The sequence below is a fragment of the Setaria italica genome, chromosome VIII (genome assembly GCF_000263155.2).
Source record: "Setaria italica strain Yugu1 chromosome VIII, Setaria_italica_v2.0, whole genome shotgun sequence".
Lineage (NCBI taxonomy): Eukaryota > Viridiplantae > Streptophyta > Magnoliopsida > Poales > Poaceae > Setaria > Setaria italica.
The window spans coordinates 23628503-23647028 of NC_028457.1; the positions used below are offsets into that span (position 1 = coordinate 23628503).

The 18526-nt window shown below is 42.4% G+C and overlaps 2 protein-coding genes across 5 annotated transcripts; one reads left to right on the plus strand and one right to left on the minus strand.

Moving 5' to 3' along the window:
• Positions 1-886: 886 nt before the first annotated feature.
• On the plus strand, positions 887-13379 carry LOC101753889 (putative disease resistance protein RGA1). 4 transcript variants are annotated; one of them, XM_022829159.1, is made up of 6 exons: positions 887-1334; positions 1810-2907; positions 6637-9762; positions 10921-11039; positions 12184-12461; positions 12891-13379. In XM_022829159.1, exons 1-6 carry the CDS (start codon positions 1017-1019, stop codon positions 12926-12928), a joined length of 4977 nt encoding a protein of 1658 aa, XP_022684894.1. In that variant the 5' UTR covers positions 887-1016; the 3' UTR covers positions 12929-13379. The 4 variants fall into 4 exon arrangements, with proteins under 4 accessions (XP_022684894.1, XP_004979301.1, XP_022684895.1 ...); XM_022829160.1 differs by lacking the exon at positions 12891-13379 and adding an exon at positions 1457-1581 and having other exon boundaries at positions 1194-1334; positions 12184-12822; XM_004979244.3 differs by lacking the exon at positions 12891-13379 and having other exon boundaries at positions 888-1334; positions 12184-12822.
• Positions 13380-16763: 3384 nt separating this feature from the next.
• On the minus strand, positions 16764-18307 carry LOC106804470 (pollen-specific leucine-rich repeat extensin-like protein 4). The gene is made up of 2 exons (XM_014805637.1): positions 18014-18307; positions 16764-16952 (listed from the first exon to the last, which is right to left on the minus strand). Exons 1-2 carry the CDS (start codon positions 18305-18307, stop codon positions 16764-16766), a joined length of 483 nt encoding a protein of 160 aa, XP_014661123.1.
• Between the last annotated feature and the right edge of the window lie 219 nt (positions 18308-18526).

The following is an 18526-nucleotide window of genomic DNA, read 5'->3' on the forward strand; positions in this document are numbered from 1 at the left end:
TTTGAACAAAGGATAACCTCATTAAGAAGAATTAGTCTGGTAGTAAAAAATGTTGCTTCTGCGATCATAATGAAATAATTAGGCACAACTTTTTTAATTACCATGCTAAGATAATTTGGAGAGTTATAAATATAGCTCCTGGGTTAACCCTATCTCGATCAATAAATCATATGTAGCGGAGTTGGTTAATTGGCATAGAGAATAAGACAAGAAGTTTGATCTTTGTAAGGGTTGTTGCTCTTATGTGTGTGATTTGATATACTCATATTAATATTATTTTTTAGAAAAAAATCACCTGTTTTTGTAGGTGGTATTCACAGGAGTTTATTGGCTGCAGTTTTAATCCCTGCAGCGTGAAAATATATGGCAAGCAAAGCCCTAGAAGTCATCGCTTTAGATATCATCGCAAGGAACGGATGGAGAAACAATAATAGACTTTGCTTATGATTTTTTTAGATTGGTGAACTATATTTCTATTTTGGTGATCAATTTTCAAGGTGAATTTATTGTAAGAACTTATCTAGGTGCAGTGGTAGAGGTCGGAAGCAATTCCAATTTCTAAAATATGCTTTTGAAGCCTTGATACAGCACACATAAAAAAAGTCAGACCTACCGTAAAGGTATCTGGGAGGTTTGCCTCCTGGATTCTGTTTTCCACTAGCAAACAAAACGACATGCTGCCACGGTACCACCCTTCTCGCGTGCTACATTCCTCTCAGTTTCCCCTGTCCCTCCTTACAATTAAGGCCGCTGCTTTTTTCTTGCTCGGAAACTTCTTGTGCCAGACAAAGTCGTCTCCCCCGATCAACTTCGCAGTAGGTGATCTTTCGCTGTTAGTTTGACAAAATGGATGGATATGAACATACACACGTTGCAGTGAAGCTGGCCATGCTGATCCAATAATTCCTTTTCCCTAGCAGCAAAAGCCCGCGCACCTTCGCTCGCACTCGCACTCGCACTCGCACACTATTGAGATTTGAGAGGTTCTTGCTGGAGCAGACCAGCAAGCAGCAGCCATGGTGGGTGTAGGGGAGATGCTGGCCGCGGCCGTGATAAAGGAAGTTGTTCGCAAGCTGCCTGCGCTGCTCCAGGCTTCGGTCCAAGGTCCGGTGAAGAGGATCAAGAGCTTCAAGGATGACCTCAACTACATGAAAATGACGCTCGAGTCCATCGAGGCTGCCATGGCGGATGCAGAGAAGCGGTCAATCAACGATGAAACCGCGCGACTGTGGCTCAAACGGCTCAAGCATGCTGCCTATGATATCTCTGATATGTTTGATGAGTTCCAACACGGCAGCCCACAGGGCAAGCTGCAGGGCCCTAGTTGGTTCAAGGTATGATGCACGTAAGCAATTTAAAATGATATAAATATTTTATTTGATATGTAACTTATAAGAGTTTTCAAAGGGCAACGCATATTTTTGTTATCTCTTATTCGTGTTACAATATCTCGTAGGGATCAAGCTCGCAGTTTGGTAACTCCACGGCCTAGCTGTTAGAGCTATCCAAATACCAATGGGTATTTTACATGGCCTTGTGTGCCTTGCCACTTTAGCACGAGCAACTATATTAGCAGTAGTGGTAAAGGATCTCCATTTTGCATAACATACTTGATTAGCAGTTTCTTCGTGTACATATTTTTTAACTGCTTTTTATCTCCAATCTCTACCGCCAAACTGATCAATATTAAACGTATACATATGCTGCGGTATATAGATTTGTAACCCTTGGATTTGTCTATTTGCATATATATGCATGCTTTCACGTCAAAATAGACATCGTAACTTGATGAATCAATTGTTTGAGCAGATAATGTTGAGCGGTGACATGGCTAAGAAAATGAAGAAAATGAATAAAAGGTTGAAACAAATAAAGGAGCAAAGCAAAAGTTACGGGATTGGCTGGGTATCATCTGAGCCCAAAAAGGATGCTGTTGAGGAACAAGAAACAACATCAGTGGTATCAGCCGTGGTTGGTCGTACAGTTGAGAAACAAGCAGTCATTAATATACTGCTTAGCTCCAATAACAAAGCTTGTTCAACTAACACACACCCTCAAGAAACTAGTCACTGTACTGTTATTCATGGACTTGCTGGTGTTGGTAAGACCGCACTAGCACAATTGGTGTTTAATGACGAAAGAATCCAGGAGGCCTTTCCTCATCGGGCATGGGTTTACTTGTACCAAAATTGGCACGAAAAGGAGATTGGAAGAGCTATAATCTCTGTCGTTGAACATAGGCCTTGTAATCTCGAGATTCTTGAATCTATATACCAACATCTCAAAAAGGTGCTCCTGAGTAGATGGCTCATTGTATTGGACAATCTCTGGGATTCAGATCACTTAGCCAAACTGCAGGGTGTACTAGGAAGCAATGTCTCGATCTTAGTTACTTCACGCAGAGAAATTCGATTGAATATGCCCAAAGCAACATTATTCCCATTGGATCCATTGTCAGACAGACTTAGCTTTGCTTTAGTTAAGCAAGTTGCATCCTCATATTTTCTTGAAGGTGATATTCCAGAAATTGCAGTGGAAAAAATTGTAAAGATGTGCAGAGGTGTACCTTTGGCTCTTAAATGTGTTGCGTCCCTATTGAAACCAGAAAGAAGCGTTAATGAACTGTTGAGTTTAATAAAAGCTATCTTTCCGCCCAAATCAGATTATGGAACAACGGATATCCAGCAAACTGTTTTTGCATCCCTTAAGCTGACATACCACTTAATGACTCCGAGTCTCAAGTTATGCTTTGCTTACTGTGCAATTTTCGCTAAAGGCTATGAAATTGATCGGGAAGACTTATGCCACCAATGGATTGCTCTTGGCCTAACTGAAAAGATGTATGCAGAGGACAGCGTCCGTGAGTTATTGATCATGTCATTTCTTCAGGATTCAGAGCCGCCTGCGGTGAGTTATACTCTCAGTTACACGATTGCAGAACTCAGTAAAATAGTTTTCTTTCTTTGTTCCATTGGTTTAAAGTAGCCGTTGGACTATAGATGGCTAAACGGGCGGCTCGGCCCGGCCTGGCACGAGCCCGATTAGGCCCGCACAGTAACCGTGCCGGGCCGGGCCAGCCCATGTGCCAAAGGAGCGGCCCAGGCTCGGCCTGCTGCCTTCTTAGGCGGGCTGTGATGGCCCGCTGGTCCGGTGGGCCTTAGCGGCCTGGCCGTGCTCATGCCGGCCCGTGGCACGGCTCTAGCTCCTGCATTTCCTCCAAATTGGTGAGGCCACCACCAAATCACGCCAAAATCACCACCAAATCGGAGCAGCAGTATAGCAGCACGGGACTTGCATCGACAAAGGGGCACGGGGAGGCGGTCGGGGAGGCGATGAAGGGCCGTGGGAGGAGGCGGCCGGCTCCGTCGCGAGAAGAGACGACTGGGGGTAGGATCGGAGCAGCAGTATAGCAGCAGGGGACTTGCATCGACAAAGGGGGCACGAGGAGGCAGCGAAGGGCCGCGGGAGGAGGCGGCCGGCTCCGTCGCGGGAAGAGACGGCCGGGGGTAGGGGGAGGCGATGGAGGGCCGCGGGAGGAGGCCGCAGAGGGCTGCGGGAGGAGGCTGCCGGGGAGTTGGGAGGAAGCGGAGGACGGGGGACGGGGGGATGCGGTGGTCATGAGGGAGGCAGCGGTCGGTGGGATGAAGGTGCCGTGAAGCAGATAGGGTTGGTTTGGGAGGAGTAGGCCACTAGTTTTAGATGGACATGGAGGTGAGCTGAACGGGCCTAAACAGGCCGTGCCACCCTTTGCTGTCCCACGGGCTAAATAGGCCAGGCCGTGCCGGGCTAGCCCACGAGCTGAGGCAGCGGCCCAGGCCTAGCCTTTGGTGTAGGTTGGGCCGGCCTGGCCTGCAATGCTGCTGTGCCGGGCTATGCCTGGATCGGGCCAAAATACCGTGCTGTGGGTCGGCCCACAGGCCGCGGGCCAAATGACCAATTATAGGGTGGTTCTTCAATTTTCTCTAGAACTTTTTATGGGGCTTGCTAGCGCCCGGGCGTCCAGCGGGAGCAACTCCCATCGGACGCATGCATCACCATCCGTTTTAAATCTGACGGCTACAGTAGTACCACAATAAATACCACTAATTATCCGACATTCCGTTGCAACATCAAAATAAAATAGCTGCAACATCGAAAATCTATGATTGCAACATGAAAAATATGCGAAAAAATAGCTCAATGTAAATATAATATTCGTGAGGGAAAATTCCCACCGCAACATTGAACACATGTTTCATGCAACATTTCCAAAAAATCATCATATGTTGAGTTGGGGTTGAGCTCGTACGGGAAGAAATATTGCAACATGAAAAATTGACAGATGAAACAACAAGAAGCTAACTATTGCAACATCGAAACATCTCAGAAAATCAATCATGCAACATCAGACAATACGTTCATCCGCAACACCCGTGCGTATCTACAGCACTTGCAACATCCAAGAATCCCTACTGCAATATCGTGAGATACCTATTGCAACATGGCAGTCGGGGGGCTATCCGTTGATGATGAGGAAAAAAACCCGCCGCAACATCTGTTTCGTGTTGCATGGAACATTCAAAATTTTTATTGAAAATGCAACATCTAGATAAAACATGTGTGAAATATATGCAACATCTAGATCTACTTTGCAACATCCACATGAAACACTTGCAACATTCTTCTGAAACACTTGAAACATACGCTTGCAACATGAAGCAAACCTTAGCAGGAGGAGCACTGCACAGCAGGATCCGACGCTAGGAAACGGTGCTGGAGGAGGATGGCGGTAGCTGGCGTGGCTCGCCCCTAGCCGCGGGGGAGTGCAGCCCGCGCCCGGCAGCGCCCGACAGGCTTCCTCGTGAATCTCCGAGGCGGCCAAGCTCATTGTGGGCGGAGCAACTCCTTTAGCGGCCGGCATGGCTCGCCTCCTGGCCGCGGGGGAGTGACGGCCCGCGCCCCCGACGCTCGAGCAGCACCCGACGCCCTTCCCAGGCTCTGGCAGCGTGCGTAGATCGGCCACGGCCTTGCCCCACAGAATACATAAGCTCACAGGAATCGGGCGAAATCATGGCAATCCGCTGCCTCGCTCGTCAGAGTGCAGCCCGTGTCGCTGTCGCGCTCACCACACTGACGCCACGTCTCGCTGCCACGCTCGTCAGAGTGCCATGGCGTGCTGCTTATTCCTCACCCGTCCGAGCGCTGCCCCAATGTCGTTGCCCCCATGCGGCCGCTACGCTCGTTGGAGTCTCATCGAGCTAAATGGTTGGAAATTGGAGAGAGAGAGCAGTTGGGAGAGATAAAGAATGAAAGTAGAAAAATGTGTGGTGCAAGTTAGGTCACGTCATTTTATACTGTTCTAATTTAATTAACTAACAACACAGGGGGTGACGGGGATTAGAGTGTCCGATGCATCGGACGTCCGCTCCTGAGCATTATCGACTTTTTATACAAAGACAAACTGACCCACTCACTAATTAGTCCTTACTACGAACACTTGAGTGCTCAACCCATCTTATACTGCTCAGACTATGTACTCAGAAGAGGCATTGCTTAATCCATTTATTTGGCTCTTTTTGTATTTATTTTTTGAGGAGTAGACAGTTAAAATTAACAATCTTATCTTAATGCTGAAAATGCACGTTTTCTCCATTATGAACCTTTTTAAATTTGTGCGCTTCTGTCTAGACCAATCTTTTTTAATATGTTGTTTTGGATACCAAGCATCTTGATATTATGTGCAGCAAACAACTATTTTGCATGAAGGCTAAGAACAACAATGGAACTTCATAGTTATGTATGATTATCCTGTGCTATTATCGGGACCCTCCACTTGATGATTGAAAATTATTTTATTGTTAATTCATAATAACTTTATCTGTCCTATTGTGTTGCATGACACACCGTTGATTTGTGTTACACTGACATTGCCATTTTTTATTTATAAGGCTATTCCTTTTATTAGGAGAAGTCTATGATGAAGAATAACTCTTTTAACATTTCATTTACATGATACAAAAGTATAATCATACTGAGGTATTTTTTCAGTACGAATCTAATGACATCAACGTTGTATTGCAAAACTTATGTATCGATACAGTCATTGATGGCAAAGGTTTGTTCAATGAACGAAGTAAGCATTATAATTTCAAACTGTGGTAATAATAAGATATGTATCAGTGAATTTCTTTATGAGTATTTTCTAGTATAATTTGAATATTTTGCATAGAAAATTCATACATAATAAGACAGATGAATTTGTCAATAACTCTGGAAATTGTATGAATTAGAAAAATGTTTGGGAAATGTATGAATTAGAAAAAATTAACTATTGTGAGAATGACTTTATATGTCCAAGTGTATATAGTGTCAGGATTGATGCTATTTTCCAATCTCCATGCAAAATTTGCTCATAATATGTATATATTCTTATAAAATACATTGCCTCGCCCATTTTTTTTATCTAGATGCAACATTTGGCATATAGACAGATCTATAGGGCCTATCTGACAAAGGTATAGTAAATAACGATATTGCATTCGTCTGAAAGAAACTAGATATATTAAGTTAAACCAAGATTGCAGCAAGCAAATTTCACCAAAATTATCTTAATTCAGCAAGTGATTTCATTGATCTGATGAGTTACTTTTTTTTTAGATCACGAGGAGCAGTTCTGGAGTTCCTTCCAAACTTAAGATGCATGATCTGGTACACGACCTTGCTAAGTTAGTTGCTGATGATGAATTGGTAGTTATCAATCAGGAGGATGTGGTATGTGCATCTGATTCACCTCGTTATGCCATGGTTTTTGCTTGTAAGTTGGAAAACTTGCATAAGAATAAATTGTTAGCTGGGTTAAGGGCTCTTCATACAAAAGATTCTAATGGACTGAAATTTAAATGGTACAATTCCTCGTTTGTCAAATGCCTGCGGATCTTGGATATTAGTGGGCTATGTACTGAGAAGCTTCCTTCCTCGATTGGAAATATGATGCAGCTGAGGTACCTTAATGCTTCAGGAATACAATGCGAAGTGCTCCCCAAAGCCATTGGCACTTTGTTAGAACTGCAATATATCAATCTACATGGCAGTAGAATTTCAGCACTACCAGACTCAGTTACCAAATTGGGTCAGTTGATGCATCTAGACATTTCGGACTGTGTGCATCTGCAGACATTGCCCAACTCGTTTTGCAATCTCGAATGCCTGCGTTTTTTGTCCCTAAAGAACTGTTGTCGACTAAGTTCATTACCTGACGATCTTGCCAGACTAAAGAATTTAGAGAAACTAAATTTGTCAGGCTGCTCCTGTCTTCACACTTTGCCAAAATCCCTTGGTGGGCTGGACTCCTTAAAACAATTGGACCTATCAGGTTGTAAGAAACTCACCATGCTCCCGAAATCTTTCATTAGCCTTACTGGTCTACAATATCTGAATATCTCAAGCTGTTCTGAGTTAGATATACCTGTCGATGCTCTTAACAAGCTAACAAAATTGAACTATATAGATATGTCATCTTGTCCGAAACTTCTAGGCCTCCCTCAAGAATTTTGCAGCCTTAAACATCTCCACACACTGAATCTCTCAGATTGTTCTAAATTAGCAAATTTACCAGAGAAGCTGGGCCAAATGGAAAGCATCAAGTTCATTTTGCTCGATGGTTGTACGGAATCGGTGAGGAAACCCATTCTACAACATAGGCTGGGTGCTGGTCTGCAGTCCTTACCAGCATTTGTCGTTGAAACAAAGGATGGCAGCATACGGAGCAACATTTCCCAACTCGAGCAGGAGAAGTTCTCTGAGCTGGAACTGTATCGCCTCGAGAATATACGGACAGTTGATGAGGCTAAAGCGCTGAAGATGCCTGATAGATCAGGACTACGTAGTTTGGGACTTATGTGGACATTAAATGTTGACCGATTCGTTGAAGATGAAGCACTGCTTCAGGCGCTTGAGCCACATGAAAATCTTAAAAAGTTAAGGGTGCAAGGTTACATGGGCGAAAGGTTTCCTAAATGGAAACTAGAACTTGGTTCCTCCCGCCAGGGTCAGCTTCAGGAAGTTGGATTAATGCATTTTCCAATGTGCAACAGTTTGCCGCAGCTTGGGCAGCTTGCAAATCTCAAGAAGCTTCACCTATGCCGGATGCACAAAATAAGGACATTGGGAAGAGAATTGTCTAGTAACACTGGAGGACTCAGGAATTTGCAAAATTTCACTTTGGAATATATGGAGAACCTGGAAGAATGGTGCACAACTATGACATCAGCTACTGGCCAGCGGAAGCAGGAAGGGTTCATGTTCCCTGCGCTTCAGGAACTGAACATATACCATTGCCCTCTGTTAACAATGAATCCCTGCCCTCCAAGAAGCATAAATTGGGAAGTAAGAGCAAGTGGTGTCTCAGCACAACTGCTTCTTCAGAAGGATGAGGTGATGCAATCGTTGGCAGACTATATGGGGTTGCAGTGTCCCTTTGCTTACACCACCGAGCTGCATGTTAGTGGCTCCAACAGCAGTTCCCCACTTCTTCCTACTGATGGATGGAAATTCAATGGTTCTCTCATCACTCTAAAGGATTTGACAAGTGATTGCTGCAGTTTGATTGACACATTGCTAGCGAAAGGTAACAGCATGCAATGTTTAGTTAACCTAGAGATTTCAGGCATCAAAGATACAAATAGCTTGCTGGAAGAAGTTGAATCAGTTGCATACTGCACCCGATCGAGCCTCGCCAAATCATGGCCAGATTGGTTTTCACAGCAACCTAGCATAAACAGTGCATCACCACATTTTATAGTAACAGGTTATGCAAGTTGTGGACTCGATGGCTGGATTGATAAAGTGACCTCCTTTCTTGGCAACCTTATACGGATCAACATGGAGGACCTTCCTATGTGCGACCACCTACCACCACTTGGTCAGTTGCCAATGCTGCAGGAGCTGCGACTAAAAGGGATGCCTAAAATAAGAAGTATTGATCGGGACTTCTGTGGGAGTCACCAATCATCACATGCATTGTTTTTCCCAAGGTTAACAAGGTTTGTTTTGAATGGTATGCCAAACCTTGAAGATTGGGTGACAAAGGTGTCAGGTGCAAGTGATCCGTGCGGCCAGGAGGAATTCATGTTCCCCAAGCTTGTCAAGTTGACAATTTGGAACTGCCCCAAGCTTAAGCTGAAGCCATGCCCCCCAAGAGCAATGGAATGGGATATAAATAACAGCGATCAAGTAATAGCGTCAAACTATGATATAAACAGTGGAGGTTATCTTGTGACTATGCTACAAGTATTGTTATGCAAAGTTCTACCCAACGATTGGAAATTGCTTCATCACCTCCCTGGGATCCAAAGCTTGGCTATTGTTAGCTGCCACGGGATGGAAGCTTTACCAGATAGCATTCAATACCTTTCCTCACTCCAGTCGCTAACTGTAAGTAAATGTCATGGCCTGAAACACCTACCTGAATGGTTGGGGGACCTCACCTCCCTTGAGAGGTTGATGGTTGTGAGTTGCCCCTTGGAGTTCTTACCAGGGAGCTTGAAGCGCCTCTCTTTCCTTCGGTCGCTCACTCTGAGCCTTTGTGACAGACTGGCAGCACTGCCAGGGTGGATGGGTGATCTCAAATCACTCGTGAAGATTACAATTGAAGAATGCAAGAGCCTTAAATCTTTGCCTCAGCTTTATCAGCTGGAACATCTACTCATTCAGTGTAATGATGAACTAGAATGGTGGTGCAAATCAAAAGTGAACCAACATAAGTTTTCTCAAACTCTAAAGAAGGTACAGTTTTCTAGCAAATAATTTTTGATGAATTTCAGCATTCAATGTTATTGTGTTATCAAAATGAGATGCACCATAGTAAGCAACCAATCAGTGCTCCTACACGTGCTAGCAGTTTTAAGAAATATAATTATTAAAAACATATAACTATTACTCCCTCCATCCCATAATATAGCTACTTCTAGCATTCAAATTTTATCATACTTTTGAGGTTAAAGTGGGTTCTTTGGCATGAGAGGTATAAAATACACTATTGTAAATCTGCATGTAAATCAATTCTGACATGTAAATCTGCATGCAAGCCTCCCACCCAGTTAAATAGGAAAGGTATAATTATCATCTTAATTAGCACATGGAATTTAAGGAAGGGTAATATACACTTTTAATATTCATCCTTAATATGTCCGGAAAAACTCTATAAGTAGTAATTATTATGGGGTAGATGGAGCAGTTGTTCGTCGATAAGTTTTGTCAAACAACCAATTTAAATTCCTTAGAATTGATAGGCATAATAACTATATAGATACCATAAAAAGTTCTCCTTTGCATCATCCATTCCTGTGTATTTGATACTTACTACAATGACATAAATATGCATTTTAACATGCACCATATTTCCTGAGATGTTTAAATCAATATATAAAAAATTAATATAAAGTAGCATCATACATAATTCATTACCACAGTGTATTAAATATTTTTGTATGGATTATTATTTTCACTGAATAATTGGTAAATGACTATTAAGGTAACATATTTCATAATTTCTAAACCATGGAAATCAATATGCATGTATACAAGGTCTTCATGGTTAGATTTTATCTTTCTATATATTAATAATGGCATAAGTGCATAATCTAGAAGTGTATATATGGGATAGTTTGTGATTTTTTTCTTCAAAATAGCAATGCTTGGTAGCTGGATTAGATGAAAATTTAGAGGGTTAGTTTAGAGTTTTTAATAATTATTGGACGAGGCAAATTTAGACGCAGATTTGTTAAATTATATTATTACAAATTCATAATAACATATGTGAATAATTAATATTTTTTCTGGCGTGTGAGATCAAACGTGTACAATTAGTAATAGTGAGATTATTACTTCCATGTTTCATATTGCTTATGTTGAAACAACAATTTTGTTGGCATTCGTATACAGGGTTTCTTCCTGGAGAGTCCTATGGGGACCAACAGCTGCATCTTACCAGCTAGATCGTTGCATATACTTTGGGGAAAAGACGACAGATACTGGAGGTTGAATTCTATTCCTGAGTCCAGGTATGATTTACAAAACTTAAAGGAGCTGAATAATTCTTAATTTAGTTTCTTGGGTGCTCTCCTTGAAATGTTAAGCTAGCACAAAATTTTGAAGCAGATTGACGCTTATAAAATTAACAAGATTTAGTTACCTTACTAATCCAATACAAGGAAATTGAGAGATTTTGGAATGTAATAAAATGTTACGCTGGATTTGTGGCCATACATGCCTATCATACAATTGAAAACTCGTTGCCAGCCATGGCAATGAACAACATGAGCGCAAAGTTGTTGCCACAAAATCCATGTGGCAGTAGTCACGTTTGCAACGACTACAATTGATGTAAAAAATATAATTGTCATGATATTCTTTATCTTGGTATAAAAATAACTATTGCAATGGTAGTAAGTTATTTGAAACAAATAGTGGGATTTGATACTTTACTTTCTAGATTTAACCATATTATTTTGCTGGACTCCACAAATTTGTTGAATATTGTGAAATAATGCCTTTCCACCATGGAAAATGTATAACTAGCTTGTAGAACTGGATATGCTTAGTAAACGCAGCAACAGTTAAAATTTGGAGTAATAACAATGCAAAAGTTGTATTGCAGCCAATTCATGGGTGGATCTATCTTTTCCAATGGCTAGGCCTACTCTAATGGGCTAAATATCAGTAGCCATGGCAATACTTTTCCCTGGTTGGGGACCCGCAGTTGAGATGAAATCACATTGCGATACTATTAATCTGTTTATAGCAATACAGAATACCTATTAGCAAAGAAAAATCGATTGTCACAATGTCAACAATATATTGCATGACAAGAAAAAAATCAAAACAGTAACTTTGCAATAATAAAAAATTATTGCAACAATTTTTTTTACAAAAATAACAAATATAGGTATCTTGATGATATTCATGGAAATAGAGTTGATTTGTTCGCATGGTACTATTGATCTAGGCAGTATCACACATCTATGAACCAAGGTTTGTGTGGTTTTAATAATTTTTTTCATGGCAATAGTACAAGTTACTTGAAGCTATTTTTGTATAAGTTCCTGTATTTAAATTCTGTTTAAATTTTGTATAAATCCTTGAAGTAAATTCTTTATAGGTTCCTTCATGTGGTTGCTCGCCCTTGCTCATTTTATTTGTTATTAGGTTCGCATTATCGATGGAGCTCATAGAAGTCTGGTGGCTCGTGATTGAGGGCTGGGTCCCTGCGGAGTTCCTCTCCACCGATACTAGTTATGATATATACCTTGTCTACAAGCTGGCAGATGAGCATGATGGCCTCAGATGGGGGGAGTCCTATGTAGCAGTGGATGGAGTACACACCACTGATGGCATTGTTTCCTTTGTCGATGAAGATGCCGTGCGTGTAGATGGCGTGGCTTACCCGGTTACCCGTTCAGAAGGTTGGATGGAGCTCTGGCTTGGTGAGTTTTACAATAAGCATGGTGATACCGAGGTAAAAGTGAGTGCCTCAGAGAAAACCGATACCTATGCCAAGATAGGGCTCATCATTGAGGGCATGGAGGTCAGAAAGAAGAACCGGAGTATTAGCTAGATACATGTTAGTAATAAACCTGATCTTGGGGAACTTGTCACACACATCGGCCTGACATAGGTTTTGCTTTCGCATGCCATGAATTTGCTATCTTTAGTGCAACAGCGTGTGCCCGCACTAAGTAAGAAAAGAACATGATTAGTGCGCATTGTCGCCCTCAATAAAGATTAAAACTGGATGGATGAGCAAAATATGCCTAATGGTATATATTATTCATCCCTTATTTGCCACTTTTGTTGTTCCAAATCAACGACACATGCTAGCAGCTAGACGTCGCTGACATCCCTTTCCTGTGCAGAGAGTCGACAACTTGTAAAAAATGGAAAGATCACATAGTGAAGGGTTTCATGCGGTGTTTCATACCTCTTTGTGACTGTTCTAGAGGCTGGTTGAGGATACGCATGCACATGAAGTCGCAACACATGACAGTGCGGTAGGTAGGAGGGATGCTCTCGCTCAGGAACTCCTCAGCGGAGCCAAGAAGGCAGTCCTCTATGTGTATCGTTATCACACTGCTGGTGAAAACACCTTCAGTACCAGGTCCAACCCCCTTTAGTACTGGTTGTGTAACCGGTATTGCTAAGTCAGTACTAAAGGGCGGTCCTTTAGTACCGGTTCAAATAATCGGTAATCGGTATTGAAGGGGACTTTTAGTACCGGTTGGGGAGACCATCCGGTACTAAATTGGCTGCTACGTCGCGTGTGGTCGAGGTCAATTTAGTACTGGTTGGTCTCCCTAACTGGTACTAAATTCTTTTTTCTTTTCGGTTGCTTTTCTCATTTTTTTCTATTTCTTTTTTGATATTAGTATTTCATATTTGTTTCCTTTACGTATACTAGTTCTAATACGTAATATATATAAAGTTGTATTTGATCTATAATATTACATTTGAGATAATATTATACATAGACATATTGCGTATACACATATATGAATAATAATACATTGCATCAACTCTCCAAGTTCAACATTTTGGATCGACTATTCTGAACCCGAGTCCTGACGGTGATGCAGATTTGATCCATCATTATGGAACTCTCCCGTAGATTTACTACCTCGTCCAGAAGAAATCCACTGAGTTGTTCTTAAATTGCCCTAATTTTTTCATCTCGAGGAGTTCTTCCTTCATGTACATAATCTATGTCATTAGCAAAGGTTGTTATATTAGATCACTAGATCTGCACAATTAGAACTAATTTATTGTTAAGGAATTTGTATACGTACTCTGAATTCGTGGTCAGTTTTATGCTAAGGACGTACAAAGCCATGGATGAACTCACATACGTAGTATCCGCATAATTATTTCCCGGATTCTGTCTGAAACACTATATATATGGCAAAAGAAGTTATGAAATATTTGTTATGTTCGAGGAAGTGACACGAGATGTGCAAATTGAATACATATTGGGAATTCAGAGTGGATATGAAGTTGCTCCTTGAATTCACTTGAGTGATGTTGACTGAAGCGAGCCCATGCTCTGCTAAGCATGTCTATAAGGTCTGTGTATTGATTTCTTGTCTCCTCAAAGCGTCCAGGATATAGACAATGCTTCAATCAACCACAATAACAAGGAGTATCAGTGGAAGCTGTACATATATGCATAGTGAAAAGCTATTTAGTCTTATTTTAACTGCTAGTTCAAAAAATAAAACAGATGAGAAACACGCTCACTTAAAGTTATACAACAGAAGTATGTACTTCTTGAAATGTTGCTTGTCCAAGAAATTATATATATTTTTCAAGGTCTGATTTGGTTTATCTCTTACATTTGCCTCATTTATAACATTCGGGTCCATGAAGCTGACGTCATACAATCCTATCCTCCAGCAAGCTTGAATATCTACCCTGCATGATATAAAATAGAATAGGGGATAAGACATCGCAAAATGACTAGAGCGCGGATTTTGAAGTTAAAGCAAATTAAACACTTACAAAACCCAAGAACTTTGAAGTTAGAGCAAATTAAACACTTACAGAACCCAGGAACTGATGAGTGATTTGTCAAGTGTGACTTGATTGTAAAGGAAACAAAGTTCCTAGAATGGCACATTTATAATGGCATCACCACAAAAATAATACCGATCTCCAATCCGAACTTCTAGCATGAGTAAACCAGTGGCTGAAGCCTCCATGTACCATTGGTGCAATTTGTACATCTTCGTTGGAAGACGGTCCACCAACTGCGGTCACACAAGCTCTTTCCCTAACTCAAACTTTCATTTACCAGCCTCAGGGTGCTTTGGGATATGATCCTCCCCTCGAAGTTGAGCTGCAGTGAGATTTGTATCTTTCGCGAATAGAAGCAGGTTCTTATCAAACTCCAAAAGCACCTGGAGCGGGGCAATCGATTGGTTGGATTGGGTTCCGAGCTGTGGAATACTTGACCCACTTTTCTTCTTCTTCTGAAAAGCCTTTGTTATTGTGCGGTCGTAGTCAGATAGCGGTGGTTTTTCTTTTTTCTTCTTTTTCTCCAACTCCATACCTCTAATGAAAGCCCGAAATTTAACCTTATCAAGTGGTGGATCTTTTTCACAAGAGGCTTTAGTGCGAATTGAGCTTTAACCTAAGGATCCACTACTTCATCAGTTCCACATCAGTTATATCATAAAGTTTCTTGGGCTCTGGTTGCTTCTTCTTCAGCTTCTTCTGCTTCTTCTTTGTAGGCGCAGTAGGCGAAACTAAAGGCATCTTTCACCGTGTAGCCTTCCTCATAATAGGGGGAGGTGGACTCACGCTAGAATCCCTGTTAGATGGTGGAGAGCGTGAACTCATGCTAGGATCCCTGTCAGCTAGTGGGCTCATACTAGGACCCTGTCAGCTGGTGGAGAGCGTGAACTCATGCTAGGATCCCTGTCAGCTAGTGGAGAGAGTGCCCTGGCAGATGGCATAGATGATCTTGCCCTTGAGCCCTGAGAAGATGATCCCAAGGTCGGGGGATTTTATTTTGGAATCCTTATGTAGCGCTTGGGCTGTAGAATCCAACCGTGGATGGCTTCTCCTAGATTCTTTTTCCTGTCACCTCCAGGTACCTCCAGTTCGAGGTCCTCCCAACCATCAACCACTCGGTCCCCCATCTTTTGCATAACCCCGAGCTGGAATCTCCATGCCATGAATTGTTTGGCCTTGTGTCGATTATTTAGCCACGCCATAAGCCACCACGATGAGCTTGTTTTTCACGGGAGTAACAAGCTCACAAGGGACCCTCCCAGTGATGTCTTCCATGGGGTGGCATTAGTTGTCCTCAACCATATCAGGAGATTCTCTAGCTGGGGCTTCCGTGGAAGCGACACTGCTTCGACGCTAAGAGGGGCTTACGTCGACATTAGCCCCCGATGATGCAGCTGCTTGTTCACTGGCTTGTTTGCTAAGAGCTCGAGCCACACACTGGTCGATTGCTTCCGTCATTCTTGCCTCTATCAAAGCTATGTGTTCTTGCAACTCTCGCAGCTGTCGTGCGGCCTTACTTCTTTGGCGACTTCTGTAGGAATCAATGTGCTCATGAAAGGCAAACTTCCATGGAATTACTCCTTTGCCTCGGTAACGTCCAGGGTGTTCTGGATTACCTAGTGCCATAGTCAGCTCGTTCTTCTATCGATCAGGAACCAAAGATCCTTCGGCCGTAGCGTTTATTAACTCAAGAAGCCTCATAGCCGCTTCTCTTAATTCTTGACCGAACGCAAATGATCAATCTTCAGGATTGAGCATGCTGCCATGAGCATAATACCAATGCTTTGCTCGCTCTGGTACTATTCCCTTAGCAATTATGTCATCTTCCATCCTCTGCCATTTGATGATCCCCTTCTTGTAACCTCCTAGCCTAAGACGATGAAAGTATTTCTTCTAACAAGCATTGTCGGTGTTGATTTTAGTTTCCTTAGTGCTCTTTTACGACTGCTTGAACTGCACAAATGAATCCCAATGATCTCTTAACTCCGGGTGCTTCTTGAAATCTGGTGTATGGCCCTTCTTTATGTAGTCTTTGTTCAGGTTCTTCTTGTACATCCAAAAAGCAATAGCACTCTTCCAAAAGCCCCAAATTTTTCACCTTTTCTTCATCTACACCTTTGAACGTGAAGTTTTCTTTTATCTCCTCCCATATCATTTCCTTCTCTCGCTCGAGGACCGTGCTTATGGGGACCGTGCTTGTGGGAACCACGCTCTTATCGATTTCAGGGCTTTTTCAGTTCTGAAAGCTTATTGTTATCCCTAACAAGAAACCCAATTTGATTCACCAATTTTGTTTTAGTATTGTCTGGAGTAGTTGGTTCACCCTCTTCATTAAGTTCCGTGATGATGATACGGCCCTCTAACTTCTTATTTGGGCCTCGTTTTCGTTTAGGCCTACTCAATCCAGATGGCTGAAAAATGAAAGAATTATTAATTCCCAATAATCTTGATAAGTAGAGAATTCAAATCATGTTTACGTATAATAATTGCTATACCTCGCCTTGTTGCCCATCATTGCCTCCCTCGGCAATTGGTTGCTCCTCATTGCCATCACTAGACATGTTGAGGTAGATGTCAGTCTGGCTGTGATCGACCTCTTCGTTTGGTGGATCGTTCGTGCGACCTTGAGCAATCAAGTCCATTAGGTATTCCTCATCCAATCGGGCCTCCTCGTCCTCTGATCATGCCATTGTAACTAATATAATATAAAATAAATTATTCTAAGAATGACTATAACTTATACAAATTTTCAAACAATAAATGAATAAAAAAAGAATGAAACACTTATACAATTTGTTACAATAAATGGCTACAACAATATTTACTGTGAATTGCTAGTAAATGACAAAAAAAAGAATTAAACACTTATACAATTTGTTACAATAAATGATTACAACAATATTTACTATGAATTGCTAGTAAATGACAACAGGAAAAGAGTTAAACACTTATACAATTTGTTACAATAAATGACTTCAACAATTATTGTTTACTGTGAATTGCTAGTAAATGACAAAAAAGAATGACTAAATAAACTTAAACATTTTGTAACAATAATTGACTACGGAATGAATGACTAATATTTACACATTTTGTAACAATAATTGACTACAAATATTAACACGGTTTCTAAAATAATTTGGTAATTTGTAAAGGTATCAAAGTAATTTTCTGGTATTTCTAGACAATTAACATGATTTTCTAACATGGAATGTTGTACAATTTACAATTAATAGGATTTCTAGCTAATTCAAGAATTTTTCTATATTTTCTAGCTAATTCAACATTTTTTCTACATTTTCTAGCTAATTCAACATTTCTAGAAATAGAAAATAAAAAAATAACATCAGCCGGCCACGGGCTTACGTCAACAGAGAAGACGGAGCCTGCGATCGGCCAGTTGTGCTTCGTAGAGGATGGGTTGGGGGCGGCACCGACGGTGTTGGGGTGGTGGAGTGGGAGAGGCACCAACGGTTGGGTCGGGGGCGACGCCGGTGTCAGGGAGGCCAACCGGTGGCGCGTTGATGGGTAGGAGGCCAGCGTGGAGTGGAGGAGGCAGTGCTAGTACGGTGAAGGAGGGGCGGTGGCGGTGGTGGAGGGGCGGCAGAGTGGGGGAGGCGCTGGCAACTGGGTCGGGGGCGGCGCCGGTGTCGAACAGGAGGCTAGCGGCGGCGGAGTGGAGGTGGCGCCGGTACGGAGGAGGAGTCTGAGGCGGCGGTGGTGGAGGAGGGGCGGCGTGAGCATGGAGGATGGGCCGCGCCGGCATGGAGGTTGGGTGCAGGCGACGGGGGGTGACGGAGGCGCGCGCGCGATGGTAGCGAGGAGGGCGACAGGGGCGCGACACGACAGCGGCGTGCGAAGGGGAGGAGGGGCAGCGGCGGAGGATCTGGTGAGGAAGGGTACGACGATCGGGGCTAAGTGTTGGGGAGGAAGGCGATAGGGTTTTTATCCCCCCTAGTACCGGGCCTCACCCCCACACGGTGCT